General features: G+C 44.3%; 1 protein-coding gene across 1 annotated transcript in view; it reads left to right on the top strand.

The window, feature by feature from the left end:
- LOC144685684 (rab-like protein 6) overlaps nucleotides 1–18,892 on the top strand; it is a 121,240-nt gene that overhangs the window by 57,954 nt on the left and 44,394 nt on the right. Inside the window, 2 exon segments of the mRNA XM_078550467.1 lie at nucleotides 5,895–6,000; nucleotides 15,776–15,879. Coding sequence (XP_078406593.1) covers nucleotides 5,895–6,000; nucleotides 15,776–15,879 — 210 coding nt within the window.

Raw genomic sequence — 18,892 nt, 5'->3', positions numbered from 1 at the left:
AGCTCTGCTCATCTGGTGCTGTTTAACAATCAGTCACAATTTAGAGACAGCGGAGGGACCAAACAAGGTTGTGGTGAAGTAGAACTGGGCTTCATCGGTGCACATGTAAAAACTGACACTTGGCCTTGGATCATATCACTGAGGGACGACACATGGATGAGATGCAGAAGGGGGCTCTGGATAGATCCTTGGGAGACACTAGAGTTTACAGTGTGGGAACAGGAAGAGAAGCAATTGCAGGTGATTCTCTGTTACGATTAGATAGATAGGAATGGAACCAGGTGGGAGCAGCCCCACCCAGCTGGATGGCAGTGGAGAGGTGTTGGAGGAGGATGGTGTGGTCAACCATGCCAAAGACTGCAGACGGGTCGAGAAGGATGAGGAGGGAAAGTTTACCTTTGTCACAATCACATAGGATGTAATTTGTGACATGTATAAGAGCCATTTCAGTAGTGTGGCAGAGACCTTCTATTTGGAGGGATTCCAACATAGAATTCTGGGAAAGCCAAACATGGATTTGGGAGGTGACAGCACGTTCAAGCAATTCAGAGAGGAAAGGGGGTTAGAGATGACATGTTTGAAGTCAGATTTGTCATGGAAATGGGTCATTCGGACTCGAAACGTTAACTGTGTCCCTCTCCGCAGATGCTGCCAGATCTGCTGAGTTTTTGCAGGTATTTTTGTTTTTGTTTTGGATTTCCAGCATACGCAGTTTTTTGCTTTTATCTTATTGTCATGGAAATTGTTGGGTCAGTTTACACAACAGCACTTCAGGGAACTTCGTGTTTGGTTCATTCTGCATGTCTTCAGTTATCTGGTGATTGTTGTAGTGTGATTTTGTTGATGGCACAGTCTCCATGGAAATCACTCCAAGAAGTGGGGAGAGGAACGGAGTGTTATCTGTAGCCTGAGATGCCCAAGATAAATTTACAACGGGAGTTCTCCCTGGTGTACTGGCCGATTATAATCCCTCAACCAACATCATTGAAACAGATTATCTGGTTATTATCACATTGCTATTTGTGGGATCTTAATGTGTGTAAACTGGCTGCTGCAACAGTGACTAAATTTCAAAAATGTACTTCATTAGCAGTGATGTAGAAATAAAGTCTCACTTTTGAGCTAACTCCATGATAACTCCCACTGCCACACCTTACTAGATTATTGAATCCCCACAAAGTCTCGAGTATTTAGATCAACCCTCCGTATTTATTAAAAGCTTGCAATGCTGGAGATACACAGCAGTACAGCAGTGTCTCTATGATGTAATGAGAGGTTAGCGTTCCCACTGTATACATTAGAGCTCCTTGTATACACTGTATACATTAGAACTCCTTGTCTTCCACATTCATGCCAGGATACTGAGAGCTGGTGCATCAGAATGGCCTGTGCCAGATGGAGAGTTTTGCCCAGAACACACTGGTGCCTCCTGTCCTCTGCTTCCAACTCTACAGTTTAGTATCTTGAAGTTCAAAAAAGCAGAATTAGCCAACAGATGCTGATGGGAGTTGCCACTGCACGGATTAGGCTGTGGGAATGCTGATTTGCCTGCCTTTATTCTGTGCATTTTTACCCAGTCTCTCTCTACTCCTGGCAACTGCTTGTCTCCAGCCACCCCCTGCTGTCGGCTTCTAATATACAAAGAAAATATTTACATTTATCTCCCAGGCTAATGAGCAGCCTTACAGAATAAGGGTCATAGTCTGCTGTTTGTCTTTTGATGTGGCGATCTGTTAGGCTGGCCATGGAGCAGATGTAATGTTCCTTCTGCATATTTTATAGCACCATTGTAAGCTGTTTGAATTCCCAGAAGTACTTATGTCACAATCTATTTTTGAAAACCGTTTAAATATTGGATTAATCTCATTAATAACACTATTTCCATACCCACAACATCTGTGCTGAGACTATTACTGTTTTAACCCTTGGATGAATGCCCTGCTGACTGTTTATAGGCAGTAAATGTTACTGTTAGAATAGAACATAATTGCAACAGTGTAACTTGGCTGCAGCGTAACTTAGTTGCTGGAGAAGGAATCTGAGGCTTTTGATGAAGACTGTTTGAAGGATCCCCACTTTATTATACATTGCTGGTATTCTTATTTTTGCTGACTCTTGTTTTCTTCTCTCTTTCACTGAACGCTGTATGACTGTTTACAACATGAGAACGATAAGTGTTATTTGGCCCATCTTTGCTCATTCTAAAACCTCCCCCACTGCAGCATCCAGCTATTTATGGAACAAAGCCAGTATTTCTGACATGGTGATGGGAACGCAGGATAATGTGTACAGTACTTTGTACTACACACACAAAGCTTACTATAGATGGGAGCATAGGAAGTTACAGAACAAGACCCATGAAGTTCCCCTTCTACCATCCTGGTAGTCACATGATGCAACAATACTGGGAATATTGGCTAAGCAGGGTAATCAAACTCTATTGATTAGTGCACAACAGACCCAGATGTGAGGTGAGGGAAGCCCCAGTGTTGGAGAGTTTTTAAGACCATTGTTCTGAAGTTACACTTATCATGTCCTGTCTCAAACTAATCAGTACTAATCATACTGTGTGCAATTGCAGAACGTTACAGCAGAGAACCAGGCCATTTGGCCCTTGGTGCCTGTGCTGGCGCTTTAAAAGAGCTGTTCACATTAGCCTCACATTCCACTTTGCTCCCCATAATCCTCCGAACATCTGTCACGACCATGCAAAAGGCATTTCCTTAAAGTCGTCCATGAGCTAAGAATATAAATATATATATACATATATAAGTAGCCCCATTTTCATTTATGAATGGTTCAATTTAAAAAATAACCCAGCAGACAAGCTTTAATCTTAAACAAGATAAAGGTTATTAAACTACTACTGAAAGTTGCTTAGATAAAAGTGACAAAGTTAATAACTAAAATACAAATACAAAGATTGAAAAAGCAGATAAAGATAAAAAGGATACTTAAAGATGAGATTCAGATCATTCTCTATGAAGTATCGCTGCAAGCTCATTGCTTGAACATCTTTCCAAAGTGAAGGTGTTGAACCTTAAGGTTCGGTTTAGCAGCAACGATGGCTTCTGCAGTCGACTTTCAAAGGTTTCCTTTTCAGGCGGACTCAGCAGGTTTTTTGGTAGAGAGAGAATGTTTTTATTCCTCACTAATTCTGCGGTTATGGCACTTGCAGATTGCCGGGACAATTTCAGCAGAACAGCAGTTGATTTCTTAATACCTTTGTCTTTGTCCTCGCTTGGTCAGGAACGCTATCTGATAATGTTTCTCAGAGTTCTTCCCTGGGTTCTGCATGCAAAATGGTTGTTCTCAAACAGACATTATACAGTTCCAAACTTAAAATGGTTATCCCAAACTGTCAATCATGCTTCCATACTAGGTCTTGGGTTAGTCCCAGCCTGGCGGGGGGGGGGGCATAGTCCCACCCATTGTCTTTTTAGCCAAAGTAATTAACTTTTTAAAAACAAAAAGCTAAAAGCTACTGCGGATGCTGGAAATCCAAAACAAAAACAGAATTACCTGGAAAAACTCAGCAGGTCTGGCAGCATCGGTGTTCTCCACCGATGCTGCCAGACCTGCTGAGTTTTTCCAGGTAATTCTGTTTTTGTAATTAACTTTTTAAATGACCTTAGCCCTTAACTTGAATGGTTTCCATTCTCCCAGGTTTGAGGAGATAGGAAAGAGCTATTCACACCTCCAGGGAAGCCGCAATGCGTTTCTGTTTACCCCTGTGAAAGTGCAAATTGCATTTCAAATGCCTGGGTGTGCCTACCTGCAGTCCACTTGGAGCTTTCTAGAGCTTGACCACATTGCAGTTTTAAAAGGTCAGGTGACTTTTGGCAGCCATCTTTAAGGGTTCTTGTATCCATTTAAAAGGAAGATTAGTTTTTTTCAAAAATCTATAATATCACAACTACACGTTCATGACACATCTACTTGCTTTTTGAAAGTTACCATAGAACCTGATTCCATCACACTCTCAAGTTCTGCGTTCCAGATCTCAGCAGCTGTCTGTGATAAAGAAATTTCTCATTTACCCTATTTGCTCCTTCAAATCATAATTTTGAATACTTCTACTGTATCTCCCCTTAATCTTTTCTGCTCTAAGGAGAACCATCGCAGCTTCTCTAATCTTTCTCCGTAACTGAACTCCCTCATCCCTGAAATCATCCTGGTAAGCCTCCTCTGCACCCTCTCCAAGGCCTTGATATTATTTCTAAAGTGTGGTGTTCAGGATTGTGCACAATACTCCAGCTGAGACCTGACTAGTGATTTGTAAAGGTTTAGTATGCCTTCCTTGCTTTTGTATTCAATGCCCCTTTTTACAAGAATAGATATGCCTTATTACATGCCCTAACACCTTTAAGAATTTGTAAATATGCACTCCCTGGTCAGCCTGTTCTTGACTCTCCTAGGATAGTGCCATTTAGATTATACTGCCTCTCCATGTTGTTCCCTTGAAGCTTACCACTTCACATTTATCAGCATTAAATTACACCTGCCATCTGTCTGCCCATTTCATCAGTCTAAGTGTTCCTGAAATTTGCTATTCTGCTCCTGATATGTTATGTCTCATCTGTAAACTTCAGCGTTGTGCTTCCCATATGGAAACTGAGGTCATTTATGTATAACAAGAAAAGTAATGGTTCTAATAATGACCCCTAGGGGGGGACTCCAGTGTGATTTTCCCTCAAGGCAGTAAAACTGTTAATCATTACTGCATTTTTATCCCTTAGCCAATTTTATACCCAAATTAGCACCACTCCTTTAATACATTGTGCTTCTAATTTTTGCATAAGCCTGTTATGTGATACCTAATCAAAGCCCGATGAGAGGTTGTGGAGGATGTTAGCTGTGTAAAACACTGAGAATGCATAGAATCATGCCATTAGTGAGGTGATGCTATAAAGGTAAAGGATACAAGCAAAGGAATTGGTGTCTGTTCCCAGTCGGAAGAGGTGATTCCCAGTAAAAGCAGGTTGAGGTTTTGTGTGTGAACTGGTCCTACTGAAAACCTGGAGTTTACTAAATTAGTTACTGAACCCTTTGAATCTCAATCTTCATTATCAGGTGTTTTTTATTGATCAGATCCCCCTGCCTCTCCCTCCCAGATGTTACTAACATCCCTCTGGGTTACCAGTGCCCAGGAGCTGGACTCAGTAGCTTGGTCGAGGAAAATATTGAGTGTTGACAGGCTTTTTGATGATAGAGAGGGAGCAACATTACTGAGCTGAGCCTGTCTTGCACAGTGTCCACACACCTGTACACATGGAGCAGGCAGTATTGGATAGTGAGCAGCAGCGGAAACCCTGGCTCACCTCATCTTCTTTAGCCCAGAGATGCTGAGGTTACAATCCAACATGACGGCTTACTGCAGTTAAGTTGGTGCAAACCTGGCACGTTCTGGTGTGCCTCAGCTACACTTTACATAGGGAGTTGTATAGGTTGCCCACAGCGATTGAAACAACGGCTGGAATTTTCCAGCCCCTCATGCCAGCGGGATCTTCGGGCCCCACTGATATGAATGGAGATTTCAATGGCTCCCCGGCCATGTGGTGGGAGGGGTGGGGTTGGAAAATTCCGGCCGATATTGTTGGCTAAAACTTCAGCCAGACCATGATGTATTTGTCTAAATGACAATGACCGCAGTTCCAAATTAGTTCATTGTAAAGTTCTTTGGGATATCCTGGGGCCATATAAATGAAACCCTTTTGTTCCTAACCATTTTCTAAACATCCCTGAGTTGTGATGCATTTGAGTTTGGCCCATGTAGTTTCTAATGGCCTGTGTAACTTGACCTTAGTACTGGGCTTTGTCACTGAGGAGTGCACTTATCATTCTGCTGAGTGTTTATTCCCTTTAACTAATGTTGCCTTTTCTTTCATCATTAGGTTACCCAGATCATCTTACATTCACTATGCAGAATCATCAATGAGGAATGGCTTTGGCCTGAAGTATTTACACAAGTTTTTCAATATTCCGTTTCTCCAGCTTCAGGTGAATGGCTCTGATTATGTTTTGAATTCTCCATTACAGCCCTAGTATTGGTGCTCCAGTATTGATGCTGATTGGTATATATGCCACTACCTAAATTGTGTAACTTTCTCCTAATTACTAAAATACTTCCTCAAATGAGCTAAAATCCTGGGTACTTTGCAACTTGTTGACTGAGCAGGTCTGGGTCTGGGCCGGAACCCCAGTAAGTGCATCATGCACAGACTGATGAAACATATGGGAGTGGACTGGGCCTTACAAAACAGGAAGGTCCCAGCTTTTCTTTCTTTGTGCTGAGTTCAGCAGGGTGGCAGTGGGGATGGAGCATTTGACCCTGAACGTTCCAGGAGAGGGGAGGAGAAGATCAACAGCATTCCTTCCCCTGGTCACTAGCTGGGTGAGTGGATGTGTGAGTGTATATGTTGTATTGTATGTGTGTGGCGTGTATATTTGTGTGTAGTCTACACTATGGTGTTCCCCTCCTGATATTATTCTGATACTAAGCTGAGGTATGGGTGAGATATTGGCTTGTGGAATTGTAACCAGCACCCGTCAGTGACCATGAGACAGGAAGGGCGAGGATTGGGAGTAAGGAGGAAATGTAAAATAAAATATGTAGAATATTTAAATTCCACCAGAAATATCAAGTAACTTCTTTTGGAAAGTGGGTTCAGTCTCAGACTTTTTGGCCCTGATTTTGCAGTTAATGGTGAGGCGACAGTACTCGCTACTGACCTCGAAGAAAGCTGCACACAAAGATCTACCATTGTCTGCAGCATGGATTTCCCCTTTTCTGATGTCAGTTTGAATCTGGTGCCATGTCCAGGGGATCTCCAGGCATCCAGCAGCAGTGGTCATCAAGCAGGATAAGTAGCCAATCAAACTAAATTTGTCTCTCAGACGACAAACCAGGAAATAAAATGCACTGATTATCCTTCACTTTTAATTACATTTTACAGAGTGAAATAAATGATTGACATATGCATGGGATTAAGGTGGAAGCTGAAATATCATAAGCTTTTTAAAAAACTAAGAATATATGAAAAGTTTTACCATAATGGAGAAATTGGACATTTCACAGATGTAAAATTAGCTTCTCAGGACCAGTGAGGCTTTTTAATGGTAATTATGAACTTAGTACCCAGTTAAAATCCCAGTTACGCCTCATTCAACAAGGTCGAACTTTTTCATTAGTTTTTACAGTGGTACTAACAGTATAAAAGGGCAAGCCCTTGTCAGTTCAGTGACTTCTAATCGATTGTCTGGGGGATTTCAGCAACATGCCTTCTGGATTTCCTTAGTTAACTGCACATAAACCTACTCCAGAAGTTGCTGTCAGTTTTTGAGGAGTAATGACAGTGAACTGACAGTTTCGCTGTCATTGCCACAAAAGAATCTGGGCCTTTGACAATTTTACCCAGGTTTGAAAGGATAACCCTGTGTAATATTTGTTAGCTGCTCAGTTTTGCTTATTCAGAGTTAGCTAAGGCCTGGGAATCTTCTTTGATTCCATTGAGTCCTTTCCAATTTCAGAACCATGTTCGAGGGTGCACTCATTGGTGATGTCCAGTTCAGTTTTTTGAGTTTCAATAAATTTAAAGTCAAGTAACAAACTTATTAGATTTTATGGGATTGTACCATGTTTCAAAATAAAGGTGAGTTTTGATTCCAAGTTCTATGTGAAATATGGGATGGTTGGTTTGATGAAAAATTCTGGGAATCGATAAAACAGAATACTGCAGTTGCTGGAAATCTGAAATTAAAACAGAAAATGCTGGAAATACTCAGCAGGTCTGGCAGCGTCTGTGGAGAGAGAGAGGGATCAACAACCTTTCATCGGAACTGGGAAAAGTTAGAGATGTAATAGGTTTTGAGCAAGGGGTGGGTGGGACAAGGACAAAAGGAAGGTCTGTGATCAGGTGGAAGGCAGGACAGATTGAATGACAGAAGAGTTAGTCTGACAGGGCCAAAGGGGATGGAGATGGGGCAGGGAAAGAAACAGAAGGTGTGCCTGGAGCAGGTGTTTTGGCCTGAAAGCGACAATACAAGAAAAACCGAAACATGTAAAGGTTCTGGGAGGGAGGGAGGGGAAGAGGTGAGAGCAGAAGTTGGGGGAATAGGTCGGACATAGTTGAGGGCCCTGTCAACCACTGTGGGGGCGGAGAATCCTCAGTTAAAGGAAAAGGAGGACATATCAGAAGTGCTGGTAAGGAAGGTTGCATCATCGGAACAGATGTGACAGAGACGGAGAAGCTGAGAGAATGGAATGGAATCCTTACAGGGTGTAGAGTTTGAGGAAGTGCAGTCACGGCAGCTGTGGGAGTCAATGAGCTTACAGGGAACGTTTGAGGATACCCTATCTCCAAATATAGAGACAGAGAAGTCTTGAAAGGGTAGAGTCAGAGATGGATCATGCGAAGGTGAGAGAAGGGTGGAAATTGGAAGCAAAGTTGATTAAATTTTCCAATTCTAAGCAAGAGCGGGACAGGGCACTGATAGTCATCTATGTACCAGAAAAGCAGCTGAGGGAGGGGCTTAATTAGGAGTGGAACAAGGAATGTTCCACATATCCCATAAAAAGATAGATATAGCTAGGACCCATGCAGGCACCCACAGCAACTCCTTTTATTTGGAGAATCTGGGAATAGTTGGTTTGAAAGCTGTTGTAATCTAAAGAACTTGATATTTGTATTTCATTCAGTTAAAGCTGATATTTACAACAAAGTGAGATTTTTTCAATGAGGAATAGAGAAAGTCATGTTCTGGTTAAATGAAGACCAGCAGGGCAGGATTTGCTCCTGACCCATATTCTGTATAGATGGATAAATATTTCACAGGCAATGCAGTTCGTGTTACACCTTATATCTGAATAGGCTCTAACAATGGATTTACCTGGAAAAACTCAGCAGGTCTGGCAGCATCGGCGGAGAAGAAAAGAGTTGACGTTTCGAGTCCTCATGACCCTTCAGCAGAACAGTTCTGCTGAAGGGTCATGAGGACTCGAAACGTCAACTCTTTTCTTCTCCGCCGATGCTGCCAGACCTGCTGAGTTTTTCCAGGTAATTCTGTTTTTGTTTTGGATTTCCAGCATCCGCAGTAGTTTTTTGTTTTTATCTAACAATGGATAACCTGTTAGTCCAGTTCACTTGGTACAACTCTGAACTCGATGCAGCCCTGGTGTGATGTACCATTGCTACTGCCACTCTGGTTGGTTGCTCGTCAGCACCAGTTACTAACCTGGGCGCATTAGGCTATCAAAACCTGGGGGCTAGTGCTTCCCTGAAGCTGTGAGACTGCTCTAAGCCTTGTTGACTTTCTGGAAAACAGACTTTAATGCCCACCATTGCTGGAGGGAATGTGGTGGGAGCTCGGCTGAAACCTGCCCATTCCACAGCACTGATTGTTAGCATGGCAACATGATGGGCAGACTTTAATCCCACCCCTGGAGGTGAGTTCTGAGGCAGAGGGTGCTGCTTGATTGAGCAGGAGAGTGCAGGATGGCAGGAAGACTGCCAAGCAAAACCTGTCTGATATGCCAGTGGCCTAACGGGTGGGGCCTCTCTTTCAAAGGCACTCGGTGCCTGATGAAGGAACCTGACATTAGGCAGGGGGGCTGCTGAGAGCCAATGCCCCGCCCTTTTCTCTGACACCCCTCCCCACCACTTGCCAATGACCCTATCCTGCCATCACTTACTTTATTCCAGGGTTCCCACGATGAACCCTGGTAAATGGCCAAGTGTATTACTGGCAGCAGCCACCACTCCTGCGGGTGCTGCTGATAATGGAGAGGCGCCAGCCTCTGATTGGCCGAGAGCTCTTGAGGGGGGTGGGATTTTCTTCCGGCTGGGGGAAGTGCAGCAATTAAATGTCTCTGATGGAGCCGGAAACTCCTGGGAACCCAAGCTGTAGGTTTCCCGCTGCCTATTAAGGATTTGGAGCTCCCAGAGATCGGGTCAGGCAGTGGTCAGTACCTGAGCCCCGCTGTCTGGCAGCGTCCGGTACCTGAGCCCCACTGTCTGGCAGCGTCCGGTACCTGAGCCCCGCTGTCTGGCAGCGTCCGGCACCTGAGCCCCGCTGCCTGGCAGCGTCCGGTACCTGACCATCTACAAGATGCACTGCAGGAACTCACCAAGACTCCTTCAACAGCACCTTCCAAACCCACAATCACTACCATCTAGAAGGACAAAGGCAGCAGACATATGGGAACACCACCACCTGGAAGTTCCCCTCCAAGTCACTCGTCATCCTGACTTGGAAATATATCGCCGTTCCTTCACTGTCGCTAGGTCAAAATCCTGGAACTCCCTCCCTAACAGCACTGTGGGTGTACCTACACCACATGGACTGCAGCGGTTCAAGAAGGCAGCACAGCACCACCTTCTAAAGGGCAACTAGGGATGGGCAATAAATGCTGGCCCAGCCAGCGAAGCCCACATCCCATGAATGAATTAAAAAAAACCTCCCACTGTCTGATGATGGCAGGTCTTTGAGCTGAAAACTTTTTCAAAGGTGAGTGATCAAATTCATGAATAACAGCCCTGAAATCTTTGAAAATGAGTGTCAGTCCATACTCTTTCTACAAATACCATCTGTATCAGCAGTACAAGGGTTAACGTGTCAAGAATTTGATCACTGGCAGGTTTGAGGTTTAGTCTGCGGCAGTCAATAAACAGAGTGACTCCTCTTTAATATTGGATGAGAGCAGTGTCGTGTATCGTTGACAGTACTGATAAAGTTCTCGAGTTCTGACAAATGCTGCCATGGATCACTGTGCCTCGGGACTATAGCCATTCTGATCCACAGCTAATAATAGCCTCTGCCTTTATTTCCCTCTCTCAGAAAGCACAGAAAAACAAGCTCATTATTCTACCTGCTAAAAGAAGAATTCTTTCCAATGCTGAGGGCTGTGTTGTCATCTCACTATTTGTATTTCAGTATTCACTAAAGTAGAATGAAGGAGCCCGGACGTTGCTTTTTATGATGTTTCACATTAAATTTTCAAACTCTTCTCCAGAATCGATAACTAACGATATCCTGCTTATTTTATCCTTATAAGTAATCTCAATTATCTTCGGCTTTTATACTGAAGAATTGGGGCCTAAATTTACAGACACAGTATTGTTGGGGCCGCCCCGCTCGTCGTGTTGGTGAGCTTGTCATATATGCATGTGAGGCTAGCAGCACTCAATTATGTCACCGTTGGATGTACACAATGGCTTCTTTCTTGGTAATATCACATAATTACATGACCATGTCATTGCATACATTAAGAAAAAGCACCTTTCAAGAACACAAGTCGTCCAAAAGTTCGTTCAAGCCAATGAAGCACTTTTTGAATCCCTGTTGTAATGTATGAAATGTGACAGCCTATATACTCACAAATAATCTGTGGTAGTGATGTCAGCTTGAGGGATAAATATTGGCCAGGACATCAGGGAAAGATCACCTGCTCCTCTTCAAAACAGTGCCGAGGGATAGTTTATGTTCACCCGACAGGGCAGATGGAGCCGTGGTTTAGTGTATCATCAGAAAGCCAGCCACTTTCGACAGTGCAACACTCCCTCAGTACTGCACCAGAATGCCTGGATTTTGTGTTCAAGACTCTGGAGCGTGATGGGGTGAACCCTCCTGTTGACCTGCGAAGAGGGTGGCTCCAGCCAAAAAAGACAACTATGGATAACCAGATGTGAGAGACAACATAAAATTAGGAGAATGAGTTTAAACAAGTAGCACAGATCCTAGCAAACAGGAAAAAATACAAAAACAGCAAAAAGTGACAAAACAGACTTTAAGGTTCAACACGAGAATATGAATAGAAGCTTGCGAGATATCTGGCAGAAAAAAAAAGCTTTGTTTTAAACCATTATATTCGGAAAAAGAGGGTGGTCAGGCGGCTTTGAAAATTGATAGCAGTGATATTGTCAATGAACAGAAGGAAATGGTGAACACACTGAATAATAACTGTGTCAGTATTTACAGGGAAGGAAGAGGTCAGCATGTCAGACACCCAAGGAAATTAATATTGAATCAGGGACAGGGACTCACCAAAATTAACCCAAGCAAAATAACAGTAAGGAAGCAAATAATGGCTGCACAGAGTGAGAAATCCCCAGAACCCATCCCATAGTTTGAAAGGAAACAGGTGAGAGCATTCTGATGTCCTAACTATAACCTACTAGAGTTAATTTGACTCAGGAACCATTCCTTTAGATTAAAAAATTGTCCATGTCTATCTACGATTTAAGAAAGGCGAGAGAGGGAAACCAGGGAATTATAGACCTATGTTAGCCTAACATTTGTTGTTGGAAGATTAACAAAGTCTATAATTAAAAATAGCGTGACTGAAGACCCCAATTATTCAGCATTTTTATTAATAACTTAGATATTGGATAGAAAGTCAAGTATTCAGATTTGCAGATGACACAATGATAGGTAGCATTGTAAGCAGTGTAGAAGGAGACATAAAATTGCAAGAGATATTGAGAGGGGAGGTGAGAGCGACTACTCTTGCCATCAAGGCAACATTTGATGAATTTAGCATCAAGGAACCTAGCACAAAGGAAGATGCTTGTTGTTGTTGGAGTTCAATCATCTCAGCCCCACACCATCACTGCAGGAATTCCTCAGGGTAGTGTCCTAAGCCCAACCACCTTCAGCGGCTTCATCAATGACATTCTTTCTAGTTTAAGAATGTTTGCTGATGACTCAGTACTATTCACAACTCCTCAGATACTGAAGCAGTCCGTGCCCTCATACATCAAGACCTGGACAACATCCAGGCTTACGTAGACAAGTGCCAGGCAACGACCATCTCTAGCAAGAAAGAATCTAACCATCTCCCCATGACATTCAGTGGTATTGCTAAATCCCCCACTATCAACATCCTGAGGGGTTGCCATTAACTAGAATCTGAACTGGACCAGCCATATAAATACTGTGGCTACAAGAGCAGGTCAGAGGCTAGGAATTCTGTAGCAAGTAACTCAACTCCCGACTCCTCAAAGCCTGTCCACCATGTGCAAGTCAGGAGTGTGATGGAATGCTCCCCACTTGCCTGTATGAGTGCAACTCCCAACAACACTCAAGAAGCTTGACACTGTCCAGGGCAAAGCAGTCCGTGTGACCGACACCCCATCCACAAACATTTATTCCCTCCATCACTGACGCACAGTAGCGGCAGTGTGTACCATCTACAAGATGCACTGCAGCAACTCACCAAGGCTCCTTTGACAGCACCTTTCAACTATCCACTTTAAACTGGAAAGGGATTGAAAAGGAGACTTTCTAAATGGTGAAAAGCTGGATATGGTGGAGGTTCGAAGAGACTTGGGGAATCCAGGTACATAGATCATTAAAATGCCCTGAACAGGTACAGAAAATAATCAAAAAGGCTAATGGAATGCTGGCCATTATATCGAGAGGACTGGAATACAAGGGGGTAGAAGTCATGCTTCAGCTATACAAAGCCCAGTTAGACCCACACCTGGAGTTACTGTGAGCAGTTCTGGGCAGCATATCTCAGGAAGGATCTATTGGCCTTGAAGGGAGCGCATTCTAGATTTCTCACAATAATACCTGAACTCTAAAGGTTAAATTATAAGAAGGAATTACACAAACTAGGGTTGTATTCCCTGGAATTTAGAACGTCAGGGGGTGATTTGATTGAAGTTTTCAAGATATTAAGCAGAACAGATAGAGTGAAACTATTTCTACTGGAGTGAAAGGGTGGTGGAAGTTTGGAACTGTCTTCTGCAAATGACAGTTGATGCTTGATTAATTTTAAATTTTAAATCTGAGATTGATAGACTTTTGTTATCCAAAGGTCTTTAGGGATATGGGGCAAAGGCATGTGTATGAGCTAAGCCACGGAGAAGCCATGACCTTATTAAATGGTAGAACAGGCTTGAGGGACTGAGTGGCCTCCTACTGTTCCTATGTAACCGATAATATTGTCACAAGTTACTGTAATCAGTGATTAATATAAAGAAAGATTGCATTTATACAGCAAATGGCAGGATGTCCCAAAGCACTTTAGAGCCAATGAACTGCTATAAATTATGTAGGCACTGTGATAATGTAGGAATTGTGGCAGCTACTTTGACCTCCCTAAAACAGCAATGTGATAATGACCAGTAATCTGTTTTGTGATACTGATTGAGGGATAATTATTAGCCAGGACACCAGTAAGAACCCCTCTGCTCCTCTTCGAATCGTGCACATGATTGGTTACGTTCTCTTGAAAGGGCAGAGAGGGATTTGGTTCAACGTTTCTTCCGAAAGACAGTGTGGCAACCTTGCTTTTAAGTCCTCAAGTCCTGGAGTGGAACTTGAACCCCCAGCTTTTTGACTCAGAGGTGAGAGTGCTACTCACTGAACCACAGTGTTATATTTGGCCTCCCTTGATGTTGATTTAGTTCTATTTGTTCATGAACATAAGACTACTGAGGTTTCATGTTGCTTTCATCAAGGGATTGGGAGCTTTTGGTTGATTGCATATGAATGAGGAGCAGGAATAGGCCACTCGGCCCTTCAAGCCTGCTCCGCATTCAATAACATCATGGCTAATCTGATTGTAACCTCCTGCCTACCCCGATAACCTTTCACTCCCTTGTTAATCAAGAATCTATCTAACTCTGCCTTAAAAATATACAAAAACTCAGCTTCCATTGCCTTTTGAGGAAGAGTTCCAAAGACTCTCGACCCTCTAAGAAAAAATATTTCTCCTCATCTCTCATAAATGAGCGACCCCTTATTTTTAAATCGTGCCCGCTGGTTCTAGATTCTCCCACAGGAGGAAATAGGGTTACTTCAAGGGCAAAGTACTTTCGTTAATCTGATTTATAGTTTGATGCAGAGTCAAAACATTGAGGAAACCAAGCACTAATAAAAGGTTATTGAAATGGTTTGTGGTGTGGAACCACCGGGAGAGGTGAGAACACTTGACCAGCATCATAAGGGTTTCCCTGGAAACTGTGTAAGGCAGTTGCTTAGACCAACTCTCAAATCATTATAGTCTTCACCTGTCGGCTGAGGAGGACAAGCCTTTGTTCCTGTGTTTACTGTAAACTAGCCTGAAAGCTCAGGTTCTCTGTGCCTGTTTGTATTATTTTATACATGGCATGCTTCTCATTGGTTTTGTGAATATTGAATGAATGCGAACATGTGAGCAATAGGCTAGTCCTGTCCATTCTTTTATAGCCTAACCTTTACATGCAGAGCTTCCCCATGTCTGAGTCCAGGTGTCTGACTAGTACTGTAGTTCTAAAATATTTAAAAAATCATTTTATAGCTTTTATAGCTTAGAGATATTTGTATTGCCTCTCACTGTGGTTGCTAGATTCAAAGGTCCCTCCCTCAGTTGCTTTCACAAGTAAAGAACAGACAAACAGTTAACCACAATCTTAGAGGCAAGACTGAGGGAGGCGTGGAGTTTCAGGGTTGAAGCCCTTAGAAGAATGAGTTAGAGTTGGAGTCTTGAGTTCACCATAGTGAAAATGAAGAGTGTGTACAACAGAGGATTTGGAGCTTAGTAAAAGAAGGGAAAAACATCAGGGGATCACTAAAATGGTATTGATGAGATAGGAATGAGAAGTGTTGCAATGGGGAGAGGGATCACCTATCAAATAATGAGCTATTTCTTGGATACAGTTTGAGAGTGAGAGAGATATACCCAGAACAGTTAATTCTGGGAGTTGATGGTAATCTATGTTGAAGTGGGATTGTGCATGAGTGGGTACTCTGTTTTCCGGAATGTTCACTGGCCCTCTTCTCCCTACAGCGAGAGACGTTATTGAGGCAGCTGGAGACTAATCAACTTGATATCGATGCCACGCTGGAGGAACTCTCTGTACAGCATGAAACTGAGGAGCAGAATTATGATCTGTAGGTGTTTCATTAACATCACACAATGGGCAAGGCATGACAGTAGGACTTGAAAAGCTCAGATTGCTTTTCATCAAAAGTCATTGGGTTTATTACATTTTTAGCTAGATGTGTTCTGCAACATGCTATTTTATCATGTCTTTTTATTCCCCCCCCACCCCCCATGATAAAACGAGAATCCATTAGTGGAATTGAATTATTTGGGGAACATGATACCATGTCGTCAAAGAAAGAATTTTGATTTGGAAATTTCCCCTTACATCTTAAGGGCTATCTGGAGCACTTCACAAACATTTGCTTTTGAAGGTTATTCACTGTTATTATGTAGACAAACACTGATATTTGCGCAAATCAAGGTCCTATAAATGCCAATGAGGTAAATGACCGCATAATTTGTTTTAGTGATGATATCAATTGAGGGATAATATTCACAAATTACCAATAGAACTCCCTTCACTTCAAGTAGTGTCATGGGATCTTTCACTTAAACCTGAGGGGACAAACTGGAACTTGATTTAACATTTCATCTAAAAAGTGGCACCTCTGGTAATTCAGTACTCCCTCAGTACCCCACCGGAGTGCCAACCTAGATTACCTACTCAACAGATGGAATAGGGCTTGAAGTAACAGCGATCTGGCTTGAAACAAGAGTGACACATTGAAAGCCAAAGTTAATTTGTTGTAATATTGTGAGACCTTGGATCCAATTTAATTAATAAAGCCAGGGCTGTTGCCTGATTGGATCGATTGAATTCGAGTGGACGGAGGGTGTTCACAAGATCAGGCCATTAAAAACCGCTGTAATTGAGCCAGTTTCCATGTCATCTTGTTTACCAGAGAGGAGGAATTAGAAGCTGATCCCAGAGAGTTCCTTGGGATCGGTTGGAACCTGACCCTGGAGTGCATTGTTGGATCAGTCAGGGGCTGATCCCGGAGTGTGCCATGGGATCGGTTGTAATCTGATCCTGGAGTGTGTCATGGGATCGGTTAGAATCTGATCTTGAAGTGTGCCATGGGATCGGTTGGAATCTGACTCCAGAGTATGCCGTGGGATCGGTCAGAGGCTGATCCTGGAGTGTGCCATGGGATTGGTTGGAGGCTGATCCTGGAGTGTGCCATGGGAACGGTTGGAGGCTGATCCTGGAGTGTGCAGTGGGTTCGGTTGGAGGCTGATCCTGGAGTGTGCAGTGGGTTCGGTTGGAGGCTGAACCTGGAGTGTGCCATGGGAACAGTTGGAGGCTGATCCTGGAGTGTGCAGTGGGTTGGGTTGGAGGCTGACCCTGGAGTGTGCCATGGGATTGGTTGGAGGCTGATCCTGGAGTGTGCAGTGGGTTGGGTTGGAGGCTGATCCTGGAGTGTGCAGTGGGTTGGGTTGGAGGCTGATCCTGGAGTGTGCAGTGGGTTGGGTTGGAGGCTGATCCTGGAGTGTGCCATGGGAACGGTTGGAACCTGATCCTGGAGTGTGCAGTGGGTTCGGTTGGAGGCTGATCCTGGAGTGTGCAGTGGGTTCGGTTGGAGGCTGATCCTGGAGTGTGCAGTGGGTTGGGTTGGAGGCTGATCCTGGAGTGTGCAGTGGGTTGGGTTGGAGGCTGATCCTGGAGTGTGCAGTGGGTTGGGTTGGAGGCTGATCCTGGAGTGTGCAGTGGGTTGGGTTGGAGGCTGATCCTGGAGTGTGCATTGGGTTCGGTTGGAGGCTGATCCTGGAGTGTGCAGTGGGTTCAGTTGGAGGCTGATCCTGGAGTGTGCAGTGGGTTCGGTTGGAGGCTGAACCTGGAGTGTGCAATGAGATCGGTTGGAGGCTGATCCTGGAGTGTGCAGTGGGTTGGGTTGGAGGCTGATCCTGGATTGTGCAGTGGGTTCGGTTGGAGGCTGATCCTGGAGTGTGCAGTGGGTTCGGTTGGAGGCTGATCCTGGAGTGTGCAGTGGGTTGGGTTGGAGGCTGATCCTGGAGTGTGCCATGGGAACGGTTGGAGGCTGATCCTGGAGTGTGCAGTGGGTTCGGTTGGAGGCTGATCCTGGAGTGTGCAGTGGGTTCGGTTGGAGGCTGATCCTGGAGTGTGCAGTGGGTTCGGTTGGAGGCTGATCCTGGAGTGTGCAGTGGGTTCGGTTGGAGGCTGATCCTGGAGTGTGCAGTGGGTTCGGTTGGAGGCTGATCCTGGAGTGTGCAGTGGGTTCGGTTGGAGGCTGATCCTGGAGTGTGCAGTGGGTTCGGTTGGAGGCTGATCCTGGAGTGTGCAGTGGGTTGGGTTGGAGGCTGAACCTGGAGTGTGCAATGAGATCGGTTGGAGGCTGATCCTGGAGTGTGCAGTGGGTTCGGTTGGAGGCTGATCCTGGAGTGTGCAGTGGGTTGGGTTGGAGGCTGATCCTGGAGCGTGCAGTAGGTTCGGTTGGAAGCTAATCCTGGAGTGTGCAGTGGGTTTGGTTGGAACCTGACCCTGGAGTGTGCCATGGGATGATCCTGGACAGTTTTCCCATTTTTTCTGAGATTCAGAGCTGCAGTTCCTGGTTTTGCTCCATGTTTTAAGAAGTGTTTGGTTTGGGGCTGTGAATTCACCTGTCCTGTTTTGGCTATGTATAGATCTTTGGTAAATATCTTATGTTAACGGTGTTTCACTGGAATCTTGCTGGAACTCCCTTTTCTCTCCGATAACATAATGTTCTGCTTTTATTTTCCGGGTATATCGTTGCAGCGTGAGATTAGTTTCCATGGGTTACGAGTTGTCCCTTTCTCTCTCACACACTGTCAACTTTATCTTGTTAGAAAACAGGCTCATCCTGACAGCTGCATTTGGAGTTGATATCAGCAGGACAAGGAAGGGGGTGTGAGGAGGAGGAGGAGTGCGTGAGGAGGAGGGTGTGAGAAGGAGGAAGAGGAGGGGGATGTGAGGAGGACGCTGAAGAGGTGTGAAGAGGAGGGTTGTGAGTCAGTGGGAGGAGCGTGTGCTCATCCCCCCCACCCCCAGCTGATCACATGCCCACCCAATGCCCTGGTCGATCGGGTGTCCATCCAGTG

Source organism: Cetorhinus maximus, chromosome 10 (genome assembly GCF_964194155.1).
Source record: "Cetorhinus maximus chromosome 10, sCetMax3.hap1.1, whole genome shotgun sequence".
NCBI classification, from domain to species: Eukaryota; Metazoa; Chordata; class Chondrichthyes; order Lamniformes; family Cetorhinidae; genus Cetorhinus; species Cetorhinus maximus.
This window is presented reverse-complemented; position numbering and strand designations above follow the sequence as displayed.